The sequence below is a fragment of the Kryptolebias marmoratus genome, linkage group LG5, assembly GCF_001649575.2.
Source record: "Kryptolebias marmoratus isolate JLee-2015 linkage group LG5, ASM164957v2, whole genome shotgun sequence".
Lineage (NCBI taxonomy): Eukaryota > Metazoa > Chordata > Actinopteri > Cyprinodontiformes > Rivulidae > Kryptolebias > Kryptolebias marmoratus.
This window is the reverse complement of record NC_051434.1, coordinates 24,113,152-24,127,968: the sequence shown is the minus strand read 5'-3', so window position 1 is coordinate 24,127,968 and position 14,817 is coordinate 24,113,152. Positions and strand designations below refer to the sequence as shown.

At 38.3% G+C, this 14,817-nt stretch overlaps 1 protein-coding gene across 5 annotated transcripts in view; it reads left to right on the top strand.

The window, feature by feature from the left end:
- ptprua (protein tyrosine phosphatase receptor type Ua) overlaps positions 1 to 14,817 on the top strand; it is a 391,037-nt gene that overhangs the window by 199,027 nt on the left and 177,193 nt on the right. For all 5 annotated transcript variants that reach the window (XM_017431881.3, XM_017431879.3, XM_017431882.3 and 2 more), the window contains one exon: positions 12,142 to 12,223. In XM_017431881.3, the coding sequence (XP_017287370.1) occupies positions 12,142 to 12,223 (82 nt within the window). The remainder of the gene's footprint in view (positions 1 to 12,141; positions 12,224 to 14,817) is intronic.

Here is a 14,817-nt window from a genome sequence, read left to right as displayed (position 1 = left end):
TTCAGTTTATCACCAGTAGTGACAACAATGTGCTGTCCTTGACTCATTGCAGATATTTTAAAATGGGCAAATATCTGCATTTTCATGGGCCAAATGATGAAATCGGCTGACCTCTAATCAGGACTTATGTTCTTATTTGTTGTACTGGTCTGGAGATTCTGATGTGAACCATGAATATCTTCTTTAAAAGAAATTCTGCCTAAAGACCACACTCAAATCATCCTGATTAATTTTATCCCAACACAAAATCACTCCACGGTGCAGCATTCTGTGGAGAACACAGACAGAAGTTTGTGGTACATTGTTATATTGTAGACAAGCAAACCATGGATTATTTTAGAAAAGTGACTGAAACTTAACTTTTGAACATTTTTATTATTTTTGGATTTAATCTGAGCCTTCCCTGAATACCTTGAAGGCTCTGGTGATCTGACACTGTTTCTTCCTCTTGATGCACTCTATGCTCTTCCTCCATTGAGCAAATTGTGTCATTTGCAGTTCTCACCTTTGGATGCACACACCACAAAGGGATTCTAATTTATCCATGTGTGTAACAGCTTACTGTTTGCACACCGACAGGACGCTGGCACTGTTTGTCAGAGTCGGGTGCGCTCCTACTCACACACCTTTCTGTAAGTGAGGGCAGATGCAGAGGAGCTTAATGACGGCTCAAAACGCCAGGCTGAGTAAATCGATGCTGGTGGGTGCGTTGACGCGTGATGAATTGAGGAGTTAATCGGTCAGACGTCTCTAATGGCCCGACATAGGAATGAAAACTAAAAATAAATTAGTGGAAAGAAAACCTTAGTCTGTATCCATCTGCTGAGGCCTTTCATGGTATCGATTGGCCCAAGGCACTTAAAGCCTGATGCACTGTCAACACTGCAGGCGTCTGAGCGCACGGTCTCATCCCGACGTCTACCAGGCTTCAGCAGAAATAACTAACTGTGGTAGGAGTGGATAAAACCCCGTCTCGGCTGCTCACACTCTTGTCTGATGCAAGTGCAGCTTTCATCATACCGACCGTTAATGCACTCGGTCCTTTAGAGCACAGGGTTTCTCTCACTGGGAACCATTTTAGCTGACTGTAATTACTGCTGGGAATCCCAAAATGACATTATTGCACACTGGAGGGTTTGTGGGGCGGGGTGGGGGCTGCATGGATATAATAAAGGAGTCATTTGGGGAAATAAAAGAATTTATTCACTTTAAGGGTCAATAAGTTGAAATATCTTACCTAATCTAATCAAACAGCCACGAAACTATGAGCATTCATTATTTATTTGCTCACATTTTAATGCTTGTTCATTTTTCTTTGCATTGACAGTTTTGCTTGGAGGTAAAGCTTCTGTGTGTGTTAGCTCTTCAAGATTCCTGTAATCTCCTCCTAAGACACCAATGAAATGTTTTATTTGGCTACTTCAGCACAAAGATGGTTCGGCATGTTGATATGGGTTTAGAAGTCTGTAAAAAACAATCTTGATTTTTTAAATTTATTTTTTAACAAATATTTTATTACAAATGTTCTTGCTTGTTTTTCTTTTTTCAAACCAACAAGACCAAGGGTAATTAGGTGAAGCAGGCACAGGTGAGTCGTTACAATTTGGAGCAGGTGAAGATGGGCGTGGCAGGAAAACAAGTGATAGCAGACACTGGCTGTGAGGATCTGGGTTTGGCTCCACCTTTTGGGCGGCGCTACTAATCATTACTCCACAGGTGTTCCAGTTTCCACTGACGAGACCATCCAGTACTTAAGCAGCAGGCTGAGATCAGATCTTCGCTGGAGCATCGAACCTACTGGGTTAGATTCTCCGCCTCAGCGTCTAACCTTGACTTCTGCTCCTAGTATTAACTACGTTCTCTGTTTTTGCCCACGTCTTAGGTTTTTGCCACGTTACGACTACGGGAACTAAGGACTACTTACCTGGGATCACTTTGATACTTACCTAACTGGAACTGGCTCGTCACTCCTGGACTCTGGGAACCGCTCCTCCTCTCTTCGGCGCTGTATTCACCTACTGGACCTGTAAGCAAACAAAGAAACATTACTATCACCACCTAGCTGTTATCCTGGATCAAAACTCGTACCCGAGACTCACCCAGCTCTCCTTCTCTTGCAGACTCCTCCGGATACCGCCCACTGTACATAGCTTTCACGTTGTAAATAAATTCACTTACCGTTACCTTCGTCTCCGTGTTATGGTCTTGGTTTCGCTCTCTACGGACAAAATCCTCTGAGTTATGACAATACTTCTGCTATCTGTGAGGAGTATTGGTGCTGAGTCACCATGGCAACGGCAGGATTGTTTACAACCCCAGTTCCAAAAACATTCAGACGTTGTGTAAAATGTAAACAAAGAGGATTTGATTATTTTGCAAATCTCCTAAACCCATATTTTATTTACAATAGAACATAGTAAACATAATAAATGTTTAAACTAAGAAGATGTATCTTTTTTTTCTTTTAAAATGGGTAATTTTGAATTTGATTGCAGTAACTAGACCACAGCTCATTTTAAATAGACTGAGGCAAAGTGAAGAGCTGTTCTGAGGTCAGATGAATCAAAGTTTGGAAGTTCGTTTTGGAAACCATGAACACCACTTCATTATAGATGAGACGGACCATCCACTGTATTGTTTTTATTCACCTTTTAGACAACATCTCAATGTTTTCAGAGGCAGGAGAAGCTGCAGGAGAAACTGATTTAGGTTAATTATTTTTCAAATCCCCCAGTGAGTTCATGAGAAGTTTCATTTGTAAGGCAGTAAACTAAAAACACAGAGGTGAAAGTTCAGGTCATTTACTCTCTTCATTACGGTCTTCCTGATAGGGTCCCCTTTCTCTTCCATGGTAATAAATGTAAGATGCACTGGCAAATAAAACAGAAAAAAATGGATCCCTGACAAGGACACAGGCGGAGTATTAGTAATGCAGTATTATGTGTTTCACTAACACTTGGCTGCAGGAGCAGATTCTAATCCCAACACCTCTCTACTCTCCTTTCAGACTTTATGGTCAGACAGAGACTCAACAGATGGCTGCGAACGGCTCTGCTTTAGCTCCGTCAGCTCTTCTTTAGTAAAAAAACCTGCACAGGAAGTCGTTTTTGCCCACAAAAATAGCATTTTGTATTTCACATTTTAAAGATGTTTATTTGGGTCACAGCTCACTATAGCCTTATTTATTTTCATGTTCAATGTCAAGCAATATGTAAAAAAAAAAACTAGCCTGAAGAAAAAAACATGAAGAAATGGTCCTCCTCAATTTTAATTTTTCTTCTTGTTGAGCAATATTTTTTGTTTCCAATAACATACAGGAAGGTACCATCTTGACAATCAGTTTTACATCTTATATTATGATGTCTCTTTAGCAAATTATGGTCCCACTGAATGTAAAATAGACATTAAGCATGCCGCGCTTTAAGGCGTGGTGCATTTCACAGCTGTCATGCACTGCTAGTGCTGTTACCACATAGATTTTGAATTTCCCAGCAAGCTATAAAATGATTTCTACAGAGCACAATTAAAAAAATGAGGCATAAATATTGTATTTCTTTTATCGGGGAAAGTGATTTAGTATTTGTTTACATATGATGTTGTCAAAAGCAACAAATTTAAAAGTAAAGTTAGTCAGATGTTTTGCAAAACCATTTATCTCCTGCTGCTGAAAGGCAAAGTCAGATGAGAATGTTTTTGTCTGTTTATGAAAACATCTCATGAACCATGACACTCTAATTGGTTCTGCAATTAAGAAAATTCAAGATCGTTGTTTCTCAAAACTCCTCAGATGTTCAAACGACAACAAATTTGACCCCAAAAGCATCTTGTGTAAATTACATAACGTTTAATTCACTTTTTGATTCTTAAGTCATTTACTGGCAGCGTGAGCTCTCTAAGTGTCAGGATATAACACGTTCGTCTCATTGATGTGGGTGTTTTTTCTCTTTATCTTCCTCAGAGCTTCAGTGAAACTGTAATAATAAAAACAAATCTGAAGGCTTCACAAGCTTTCAGTCATTATGCACCAGAAGTCTACAACTCTCAGTAATTGACAAAGTAAATTTAGCAGCTTTGAACAGTCATGGAGATGGACTTTGAATTGCTGGAGTTGCATATCTGTGCTGTAACCTTTGTCTTTTCCCTGCAGGCATTGCCATCTCCGATGAGCTCGACCAGGTAGGCACAATCTCANGAGCCGAGATTGTGTAAATTGGACAAACTAAATAGGAGAGAAATTACTCAGCAATTTATTGTGCCTAATGAGAGGCGCAGAATCACATTTGGGTGCTTTACTTAGGTGAGATCAGTGCACTGCTACATGGTCATGTTGTGGAAAACTTCTTTATTTCTGTGATAGAGGTTTAGGCAGAGATGTCGGCCTATCACAGATACATATGTATATGTCATTCTGTTCTTCATTAATATACCATATACATATGAATATATATGTTTGTGCTTGCGTCTGTGTGTGTTGAGAACTGTAAGAACAAATAATCCTTCATTAGCACCCTCAATAAAATGCTTAGCACCCCCTTAGCACCTGCAGAAAAAAATATCTGGAGCCGCCACTGATAGCAGATGAAGTGAATAATGACAGGATACAAAGACACACGGAGCAAAAACCAAGCAAGACGACAACTAACTGACAGAATAAAAGAAACAATAAACCCAAACTGAAACATAAACCAAAAACATGAAAACATAACCCCAAATACCCAAATCTGGAATTTCATTTTACTCCATCTCACCTGCTGAAGCTTGCTCACAGGGGTCTTGGTGGGGTCTTGATGGGGTTGTGGTGGCCGCTCTCACTATTCTCCTTTTTGTACAGTCACTCTCAGTTTTTGAGCATGTTTAGGACCTTGGAAATCCTTTTGTATCCTTCCCCTGATTTTTACTTTTCAACTGTCTTTTCTATGAGATTATTTAGGGCATTCAATTTAAAGGGGGGGGGGATATTTATGCAGTCACTTATTTTACATGAAATATTTTTATTTAATTGACATTTTCTTTGTAGAAATCAGTTTTTGTTAGATTTCCAATTTAACAGTATTAGCCTTCTTTCCAACAGAGTTGGTAACTCTATTGGTTCTTTTTTAGTAAAAGAAAGATCAAGTGAAGTGGGCCACAGTTCAAACAAGGCAGTTAAAGTATGAACAATTTTATCCTTTCCAGTTATATTACACAGTGTAAAAAAAAACATTCAGATCAGAATTTCTTCATAAATGAACACGTGTGAGTAACTTGCTGTGGCCTGTCAGCATTGTTCACACAGAGGGAGTTGAATATTTTTGCAAGTCTGGCTTTAGTAGAGTGAGCCCAGCTTTGCATAAAACTGTGCCTAGCACATGTTAAAGATCTGTGTACCCTCGTTAAAACATCATCTGAAATCAACAATCCCAAGTCTGCCTCCCATACAGTTTTTAACACAGCGAAAGAGTTGGAAAGGTTAAAAATAATTAAAAACATGGAAAAAATTGTTCTTCTCATTGAGAGGAGATGTTGCAGAAACACTTTAAAATCAGAGGGGCTCGGGAGAGCCTGCCTGTATTAAAATAGTTAATCCAATAAACATGTCTAGTTGTAATGCAGCCAGCTGCTTCTAAAAGGTTTTGAAGAATTTGATTGGGAAGCCTTCTGGACTACAGCTTTGTAAAGGTTTCACTGCAGTCTTAAGCTGTATTGCTGTGATTGAATGGTTCAGTTCCTTGGCCACATTCTGATTCAGAGCAGGAGTATTAATGCCACTGAGGAAGGATGTCGGGTCTGCAGCTTTGTGAGAACAATCAGATGAGTACATCTGCTTATGAAAGTCCCCAGAAGTTTAATAATTTCCAATGGGTCTAATGTTACTCTTGCACCAGCTTTTAACTTGTGGTGTCAGTTGAAATGCAGATATTTGTTGTACTTGATGAGCCAGCAATTTACCTTTGTTCATAAAATTTGGCTCTTGAGTTGAGTAGAAGTTCAGCAGTGTGCTATGATGTGATGAGATCACCTTTGACTTGTTAAGATATTTTTTCCTTAAATGTATCAGGCAGTTATAAAATTTCTTATGGCAAATATAACTACCGTATTTTCCGGACTATAAGGCGCACTTAAAAGCCTTCAATTTTCTCAAAACAAGACAGTGCGTCTTGTAATCCGGAGCGCCTTATATATGTAAGAAGTCCTAATGTTTTAGTACGACTTTGGTAAACTACAAAGCTGCACCGCTTGCAGCATTAAGGCTCAGTTATAGTCACGCAGGACTCCGTGCACGGCATGCTGACCTGAGCGAGCGGTAGACGCGTTTATACTTTACGCTTACATTGGAGCAGTATTCTTCTGTGAGTTTTGAACCGTCTGATGATCTATGTGATCTCTCATAGAGGGATCATATAAATGCTGATACAGGTGAACCAGCTCTGCTAGAGCACCGAAATCCTCCATTTTGAATGGAGCACGAGTAGTCTGCGCGAAGTAACAAAAATTGGGAGGTGCGTCTTATAGTCCGGTGTGCCTTATATATGACAAAAATGTGAAAATGGACCATTCATTGACAGTGTGTCTTAGAATCCATTGCGCATTATAGTGTGGAAAATACGGTGCAGTGTACTCAGATAACCTGGTTAGTTTCTCTCTTCTAGTTTCTCCTCCCTTGTAAAAGCCTTTATGGCTTTCCATGACCCAAAGCCCTTGGCCTCTGGAGTCTTACTACTCAAAAGAAAAAAAAGGATTTGTTTGTAAACAAAATTTAAACGAAGTCTTTCAGACAAAGTCAAAGAGGACACATGTTTCAAGACTTCATGGTGTCTTGCCACTAATTTCTGGAAATAAAGATTAATGAACACTGAGGCATGATCTGAGATTGCAATAGAATCATATTTAAAGTGTAAGATTGACAAAAGCAGGTTGCTTTCAACTAAGAAAAAAAATGTGAGTGTAGGTATAGTGACTATGTGAGAAAAATAAGTATTGGCTTTTATCTGGATTTAAAAAGTGTCAGTGGTCTACAACACTGAACTCTTTGCAAAAGCTATAATCAGTTTGGCTGACTTTGATTAAAAAGCAGAAATGGAGGAGGAGCGATCTAAGAAAGGGTCCCCACAGCTGATAAAATCCCTTCCCATAATCATGAACAGTCAAATTTAGCAGCGTTAAGAAAACCCATTTTAATAAGTCATTCTCCAGATTGGAAGTTTATAAACTTACAAAAGCCACTTTTATGTCATAAATGTGCCACAGGACAATCGTGAACCTGCCAGCAGCATCAGAAATTGTATAAATGCTTTTTTTGGCTCTATGTAAGATTGGCAACATTTTCTGGAAAAGATGCGTCTGTCCAACCCATCTCCTCTTCAGTCTGGTGTTGTATACCTCCCTCTAATTGATCTCTTGCATGTAGATTATATGAGCATCAAGATGGCATAGATAGTGCAAAACTTAACTGTGTTTGATTGGGTTGTTTAGGCCTTTTCAATTCAAGATGGCACACCTAGTATCACCACCCACACTAGGTGGTGACTTCTTCAGCTAAGTCATAACTTAATGAAAGTTTCAACATGTTATAAAATAAACAAAAAAAATAAACAAAGAGAAAAACAAAAGACAAAAAATGAAGGCAACTAATTCCAGATCATCATCACATTAACACTCCCGTGGCCTTCGGGTCAAATAGATCCAAAGCTATAAGGGCTTCAGGAGGATTAAGCACAACACCAACACAGGTCTGGAAATATAAGATAAATGTCAACCCAATTTCCCCTGGAACCAAATTAAATTAAAAACAGAAAATACACACACTAAAAATGCCAAATAATGTTTGATTATGCTACGTTCATCAGTCAGCAATGTCCTTTTGAGTTGAATATATATATATATATATATATATATATATATATTTTTTTTTTTTTTTTAAACAGGACCTCTGTGTTTTAAATAAAACACTGATAGAATAAAAAGTTGAGTAAGTGTACCCAGACGCAGCACACAGCTGATGCTACATGCTGGAAGTGTAGTTCTCAGCCACAGCCACACAGACCAGTACAACAAGCTCCAACATGTCCCAAAGTTAGACCATCTCCAGACCCAAACTCCTCTTAAGTTTCTTGCTGACAAACTCCAAAGCCAGGTCTGGGTCTTCATACTTATGGATCTGGCCATTCAGTGGTGATGTCTAGAGGTACCAAAAGCCAAATTTAGCATTAGCACAGTCATGGAGCTCCTTCTTTACAGAACATAAAGCGGCCCTTGGTCTGGCCTTAGTCAGTGTGAAGCCCTGTTGTGTAGCAAGGCATCGAATGGTTTCCTGGTCCGAAACTGTCACCTGTCATTGCCACTTCCTTGTTGACCGACTCTGACATTAGCAACATGGGTTTGGTGATAATTTAAGCTTGTAGGTCATTGTTACCTTAATTCTTTGTAGCATCTCTTCCTTAGTATCTAACCTCTCAGGAAATCCAGACTCCAAGCTCTGATGGCACATCACCCTCAACCAGTCCCAGCAGAATTATTTTATGTCTGAATTTTGTCCACATTTATTCTAATATAGCTCTAAGGATGTAAAGGTATTGATGGACAGACTTTAAGTGTTAACTAAAATATATTGTAGTCGCATTCTTGCATAGCTCCAAAATAACATCTTATCATATTGCACCAGAAGTCAAGCATCTTGATTTGTCAGAATTAAACAAGCAGCAAATTCCAATTGTTACATGTGGTTATTGGATGTAAAACCACAGAGACCTAAATTCAGGAATGTATCACTTATTAATTGACAGATATATGCCTTTTCTGTAATAATGAGAGTATTGGTCCACCCTGAAAGGCAAAGCTCTTAATTTACCGGTCCATCTACATTCCAACCCTCACTTATGGTCATCAGATATGGATCATGGCTGAAAGAATGAGAGACTGAATACAAGCGGCTGAAATGAGCTTCTTCATGGGATGGCCTGGCTCAGCCTCAGAGATAAGATGAAGAGCTCCATCATCCGGCAGGAGTTCAGAGTAGAGCTGCTGTTCCTTCACATCAAAGCGAGTCAGTGGTTGTGGGTCGGGCATCTGATTAGGATGCCTTCCTCTGGAGGTTTTTCAAGCACTTCCCAGGAGACCTCGGAAGTAGCTGGAGAGTGTTGCAGAGGAGAGAGATATCTGGGTTCTCTCCTGGACCTGTTGCCCCCAGCAGCTGACTGTTGAGAAATGAAAAATATAAAACTAAATAAAAAATGGCTAGCTGAATGGATGGCATGTCTTTTACAGGTGCAAATTAGGATTTTGCTCATCCGTCTAATTCTGAAATCCCTTGTAAAGTGACATTTGTGCTACAAACAGCGCTGTCAACCACACAGTGTTTCTGTCACAGTTTGCCCACATTTAAATTATGTATTACACAACATTTAAAAGAGAACCTGCCATATTTATGAAAATAACTGCTACAGCAAAAAGCGTCTTATTCTCAAAGTGCAGTGCTGTTTGTGACATTCGGTCTGTGTGAAATATTTACCATCTCCTTAGAGGAGGAATTTGTTCGAGTGTTGCCTTCACAAAAAGAAAGGAAGGCAGCCATGTCAGAAAAGGTATATTGTATTGTCTCGTCCATTTTTAAATTTATTTTTCACTAAAGAATTATCTCTTTTACTCACAACAGCTTCAAAGTGACTCCTAGGGTTTGCAGCCATACTTAGGGCAAAGGGGGTCCAAACACAGTGTCAGAAAAACAGTGACACGAAATGGCCACAAGGACCAGTCTGTCTTATGCTGCCTCTGATTGTTAATAAAACGTCCCACATAGATATGAGCTTTTAGAAATGAGACAAGCTTTGCTGAGTCAAAATAAGGCGTGGAGCAGAACTGGGCTGTACTGACAGTGAGCACTACACCTTAAACGTGTGACCTACGCCTCACTCATATCATGTTCCAAACATGACAAATAACTCAGTTTAGAGTGCCTCTTTGTGGTTGACTACTTTTTTAACCAAATGCAAATTTTCTGTGTCATCATCAATCTTCTCCTAAGTATGAATCTGTTTATTGCTGTTTAGTCTTTTAAATCCTGCACCCAGGAAGTCGCACAGATCGTCTGTCATCATTACATCACATCATTTTGCAACAAAGCTGGCTTACCTTTTCACATGTCGACTGTTACAGCTCTGTTACTACCTTGCTTGGCAGCACAAAGGCTCATCAGCAACAGCTTGGCTTCCACCCCCCATGCTACCCAAGTCCATTCAAAAAGCACACTAAGACGTCCAGAAGGCGTCTAAGTCCCAGCTCGACGTATTATGTGAAAGCGCCTACGACTCCGTGCTCCGGGACTGAATTCAAGAACCCTTTCTTTTTTTAAATTCTGTAGTGAATATAAGAGTATGCAGTGAGGAACTTACTGATTTATAAACGTATCTTGAATGTGATTTCTCCCTGAGTCAGATGCTGTTCCTGTAGTTTTACAGTTATTAGTGTTCACGATAAGAACCGTAGCTTCAGCTTCTAAACAGGCTCACTTTATTGCGGATTTAAAGCTTGTGGTTTATCTGTCACGTGGCACACAGCTGTTTTGAAGCTGCTCTGTTTAGTCAAGTGTTTTTGCAGTAATTTATGTCTTTGTCTCTTGGGATTGTGCTTCTGTGTACATGTGTGACCTTTTAGTACAAAATCCAGGCTCCAGAGAGCTTTTTTTTATTCTGATGGGCTTATTCTGAATTCTGACATTTTCTCGTCAGCACTTTAAAGATATGAAGAGCTTCTGCTAATTAATGATTGAGTTATGGCTGTGATTAAATTGTTTGACAAATGCTTCACAACACTGACTTGTGTCAGTCTTAGTAGTCGAGCTTGAGGAATTAAAATTTTATATCAAAATGCAGTGTGAATGTTGTGCTAAAAGGCTTCATTGCTGAAATGTGTTGAAAAAGCTGAAAGTTATAAAATTGATTATTGAATTGAGTTATTACATTTAAAACAGAAGAAATAGAATAAGATTAGAAGTGTCAGAATGATAAGTAAAAGCTAAAAGTCACAGAATGGTAGCTAAAAGCTAAAATGAGCAAAATAGTAGTCAAAGATAGCAAAACAAATGCTAAAGCTAAAATTAGAAAAATAGTAGTTATAAGTAACAAAACAGTTGCTAAAAATAGCAAACCAAATACTAAAGCTAAAACTAACAAAACAGTATCTAAAATGAACAAAGTTATGACTAAAACTAAAAACTGAGACATGCTTGGTCACATGCATGTCGGTATAAATTAGAGTGAAAATGAACCCCATCACGCTTAATCCTTCATTGTAAGGCCCTGCTTACACAGCATTGTTTTTAACTGAAACCAGATCATTTCTGCTGATATTTGGCTGTTTGTGTTTACACCAACAGCATGCAGATTCATGGTGCTGTTTTATTGGTTTTATGGTTGAGCGACTAAAGTGTCTGCACCTGTGTGTGTCATTGAAATACTAAAATCACAGCGCCAGCTAGTCACCCGGCATGAAAACTACAGTGGATTCAAGGAGAACAGCATTATCATGTACACATGTCATTTTTTCCCCCAATCAACATCGAAAACTCTCATTTTCAGGATATTGTTTACGTGTAAACACGGCCTAAGTTTTAGAAAGCTGAAATCTGAGGAGACGTCTTCTGTTTAAAGTCGTTTTTTTGTTTGACATAAAGGCTTCCTTCACTTGAAAGGTGTGAATTAGTTTTGCTAATTCACACCTTCATGCATGTGACTAAAACATCTCTGTTGTGAGTCAGACAAACAAAGACTCTAACAACTCTCTGGTGGGAGGGTAGAGCAATGATCATGCATGTGAATTTAGTTGCATAAATGGAGCAACTCATGCAGTTTAAAGTTTGGAACTCCACACGTTATAGTTTTGAACTGAGAAAGCTTCCTGGATGAGATGCAACCTGTCTTCAACTAGAGAACAGAAGTCCATTGTTTAATAAATGGTTAAATTTGCCAAAGTATGCAGAAGTATTTTGATTGCAAAAAACATACAACAGAAACTATAAACTTGCTGACTCAGTATTTACACAATTGTAAAAATCCTTCCTTGTGTTTTTGTTCTTGACAGGACTTTGGACCTGTAGCTGTAATTTCCCAGCTACATTCTACTTGGTGCTCAGTTTGGAGTCATTTAATTTCTCTGTTGTCTCCACAGGTCATCTTTGAAGCGACCATTTCCGATGATCGGCAGGGCTACATCGCCTTGGACGACACTGTGCTGCTCAATTACCCCTGTTGTAAGTACCCAATACTGCAGCACTCATAACCTACTTGCTGACCTTAACTGAACCAGCTGAGAGAGTCCGGCTGATATTCAGCAGCTTCCAGAGGTGATTGAAGACTGCGAGGCAGTTCTGCTGACATGCCTGCTACGTGTCTGAGTGTCGAAGCTCAGCAGGAGGCGTCTCTTTTGTCCTGGCTGAACGGCTGACCTTTTCAGCTGATTGCTGTGCTTCCAGCTGGGTACTTTTAAAACTAATGTGATGTTACAGGCAGGAAGAAGGACAGCTTGTGGTTCTACCATGACCCTCTCAGAGAGATACTTTACATTTCCTTTGACATCACAGGGTTACAAAGAGGTTAGCGTTTTGTTTTGGGATATGATGAAGTTTCAGTTGTATGCCCCACAGTTACAATCTTTTGGTACACCGGCTTTATGTAGGTTCTTAAAGTCTTTCTTTTTTACATCCTCAATGCTGCAGCGATTAAATAAGCTGAGTCAAACAGCAAGCTAAATACAATCTGATTGGAAGAAGAGGTCATTACCCTGCAGTTTTTAAAACAGAATGCTGAAGGTAGTATCTCACTGTACTGGAATTGCTGGCTACTAGTTGGGAAACAGCATTTTTTTGAGGGAGTCTCCAGAATGTCTTGTGACATTCGCCAGGGATTCTCTGTTTCCTCTCTTAAATTACAGAGGTTCATATTCTTGTGACAATTTTGAACATATTAATACGTTTTTTGTGACAATTCTGTTTTCACAAATTAGTCACAGAGTTGTCAGACGTGTCTCAAACCCTACTTGATTTTGTTGTGGGCGTCACCAGCCTGTCTCCAGAGCCCTATGGCTTCTTCTGACACCTTCACATGTTCAGGTCTAAAACTGTACAGACAAATAATATCTAGAAAGATTAGCATTTTCTGTGAAAATGCAAAGTGAATGCTGAGTAACTTTTCTGAAATGTATTGAAGAAGCTAAAACGAGCAGAACAAAAACTTGACTCAGCAGAAAAGTAAATAGCTAAAACAAACAGAACAGTAGGTATAAGTTAAAATACGCAAGACAATAGTTCAAAGTTAAATCAGCAAAACAGTGGCATATAGCTTAAATCAGCAAAACAGTAGCTAAAGCTAAAGCAAGTTGAACAAAAGCAAAAAAATAATATCAGCAAATCATAACTTAAATAAAATATTAGCTAAAGCCAGCAAAATTGTAGCGATACAATCACTAAAACCTGAAACTGGCAAAACTGTAACTAAAAGGTAAAATTAGCAAAAGATTTACTAAAAGCTTAAAATGGCAAAACTGTTTCTACAAACTAAAAAAACCCCAGCAGAAATAAAGCTAAAAGCTAAAATAAGCAAAACTGTAGTTACAGTATTAGCAAAATTTAGCAAAACCATAGCAAAGAGAAAAATTGATGCTAAAACTAAAATTAGCAAAGATATAGCACAAATCTTAGTAAAACAGTACCTAAAGGCTAAATGGAGCATACAAAAACTAAAACAGAGAAAGAATTTCAAAGGGAACAATGTTTTTGAAGGAATTGAAGAGATCTCAATTTATTTCTTTGGGGAAGATTTTTGTAAAAAGAGTTAAATATTTAGAAATGTCTCAGTTACACAAACTAAAAGTCAAAGCACACGATTTCCTGTTGAGCTTCCAATGGTTAAAACAGTACAAAATATGCTTAAGTAGTTTATTGAAAAAACTGTACAGAAGTTACTCTAAACAAGAAAACAATGTTTCTCTGCTTTGAAATGCAGGATAATGGGTTAGCTGCTGGTATTTTGTTTGTATCCTTTTTTGTTGGGGTATATATTCTAATAAAGTATGGAGTTTTGATTTCTTTTAATCGTTTTTTTCTGCATTAATGGATTCACGTTAGTGTCTCGTAAGTTTGGTCTTTTAGCAAATAGCAGCAGAAACATTGATTTCTTCCCACTGTTGGAAACTTGACTCCAAGCAGATACAAAATTGTGTAACTTGTCCTTTTTTTACTTAATTCACTGTCCTCATGTGATCATAAATACATTCATCTGACTTCAGAGAATATTTTATATATCAGCTCTCTTCTGCTTCAATCCAAAGTCTAAAAATGTTGGTATTGGAGCAGTTACTGGTAGTTCTGTGTTTCAGTCATTGCTGTTAGGCTTTCAGTGAGGATGGGTTTATTGTTATTTTAGCTGCAGAAATGTGGGAAAATGTTAATGAATGATAATGTGGAGTATGTGTGAGCTCATGAAATTCAGATGTCTTTTTCTGGCATTCAGGAAAAGTAAACTGGCTATACAGTATAAATCTACGAAATCTCACTGGAAAATAAAGGAATTGAAATAAAGCCCCTTTAAAATCTTCACCCTGATTTTTATTTTGTATTTTTGACACAAATTCAGGTTTACAACTTGTCCTCTGTTTCTTGATTTTTCCCCTGCAAAATATGAATTGTATTTGTGGCAATATACAGGTGCTGGTCATAAAATTAGAATATCATGAAAAAGTAGATTGATTTCAGTAATTCCATTTAAAAAGTGAAACTTGTATATTATATTCATACATTACATACAAACTCATATATTTCAAATGTTTATTTCGTTTAATTTTGATGAT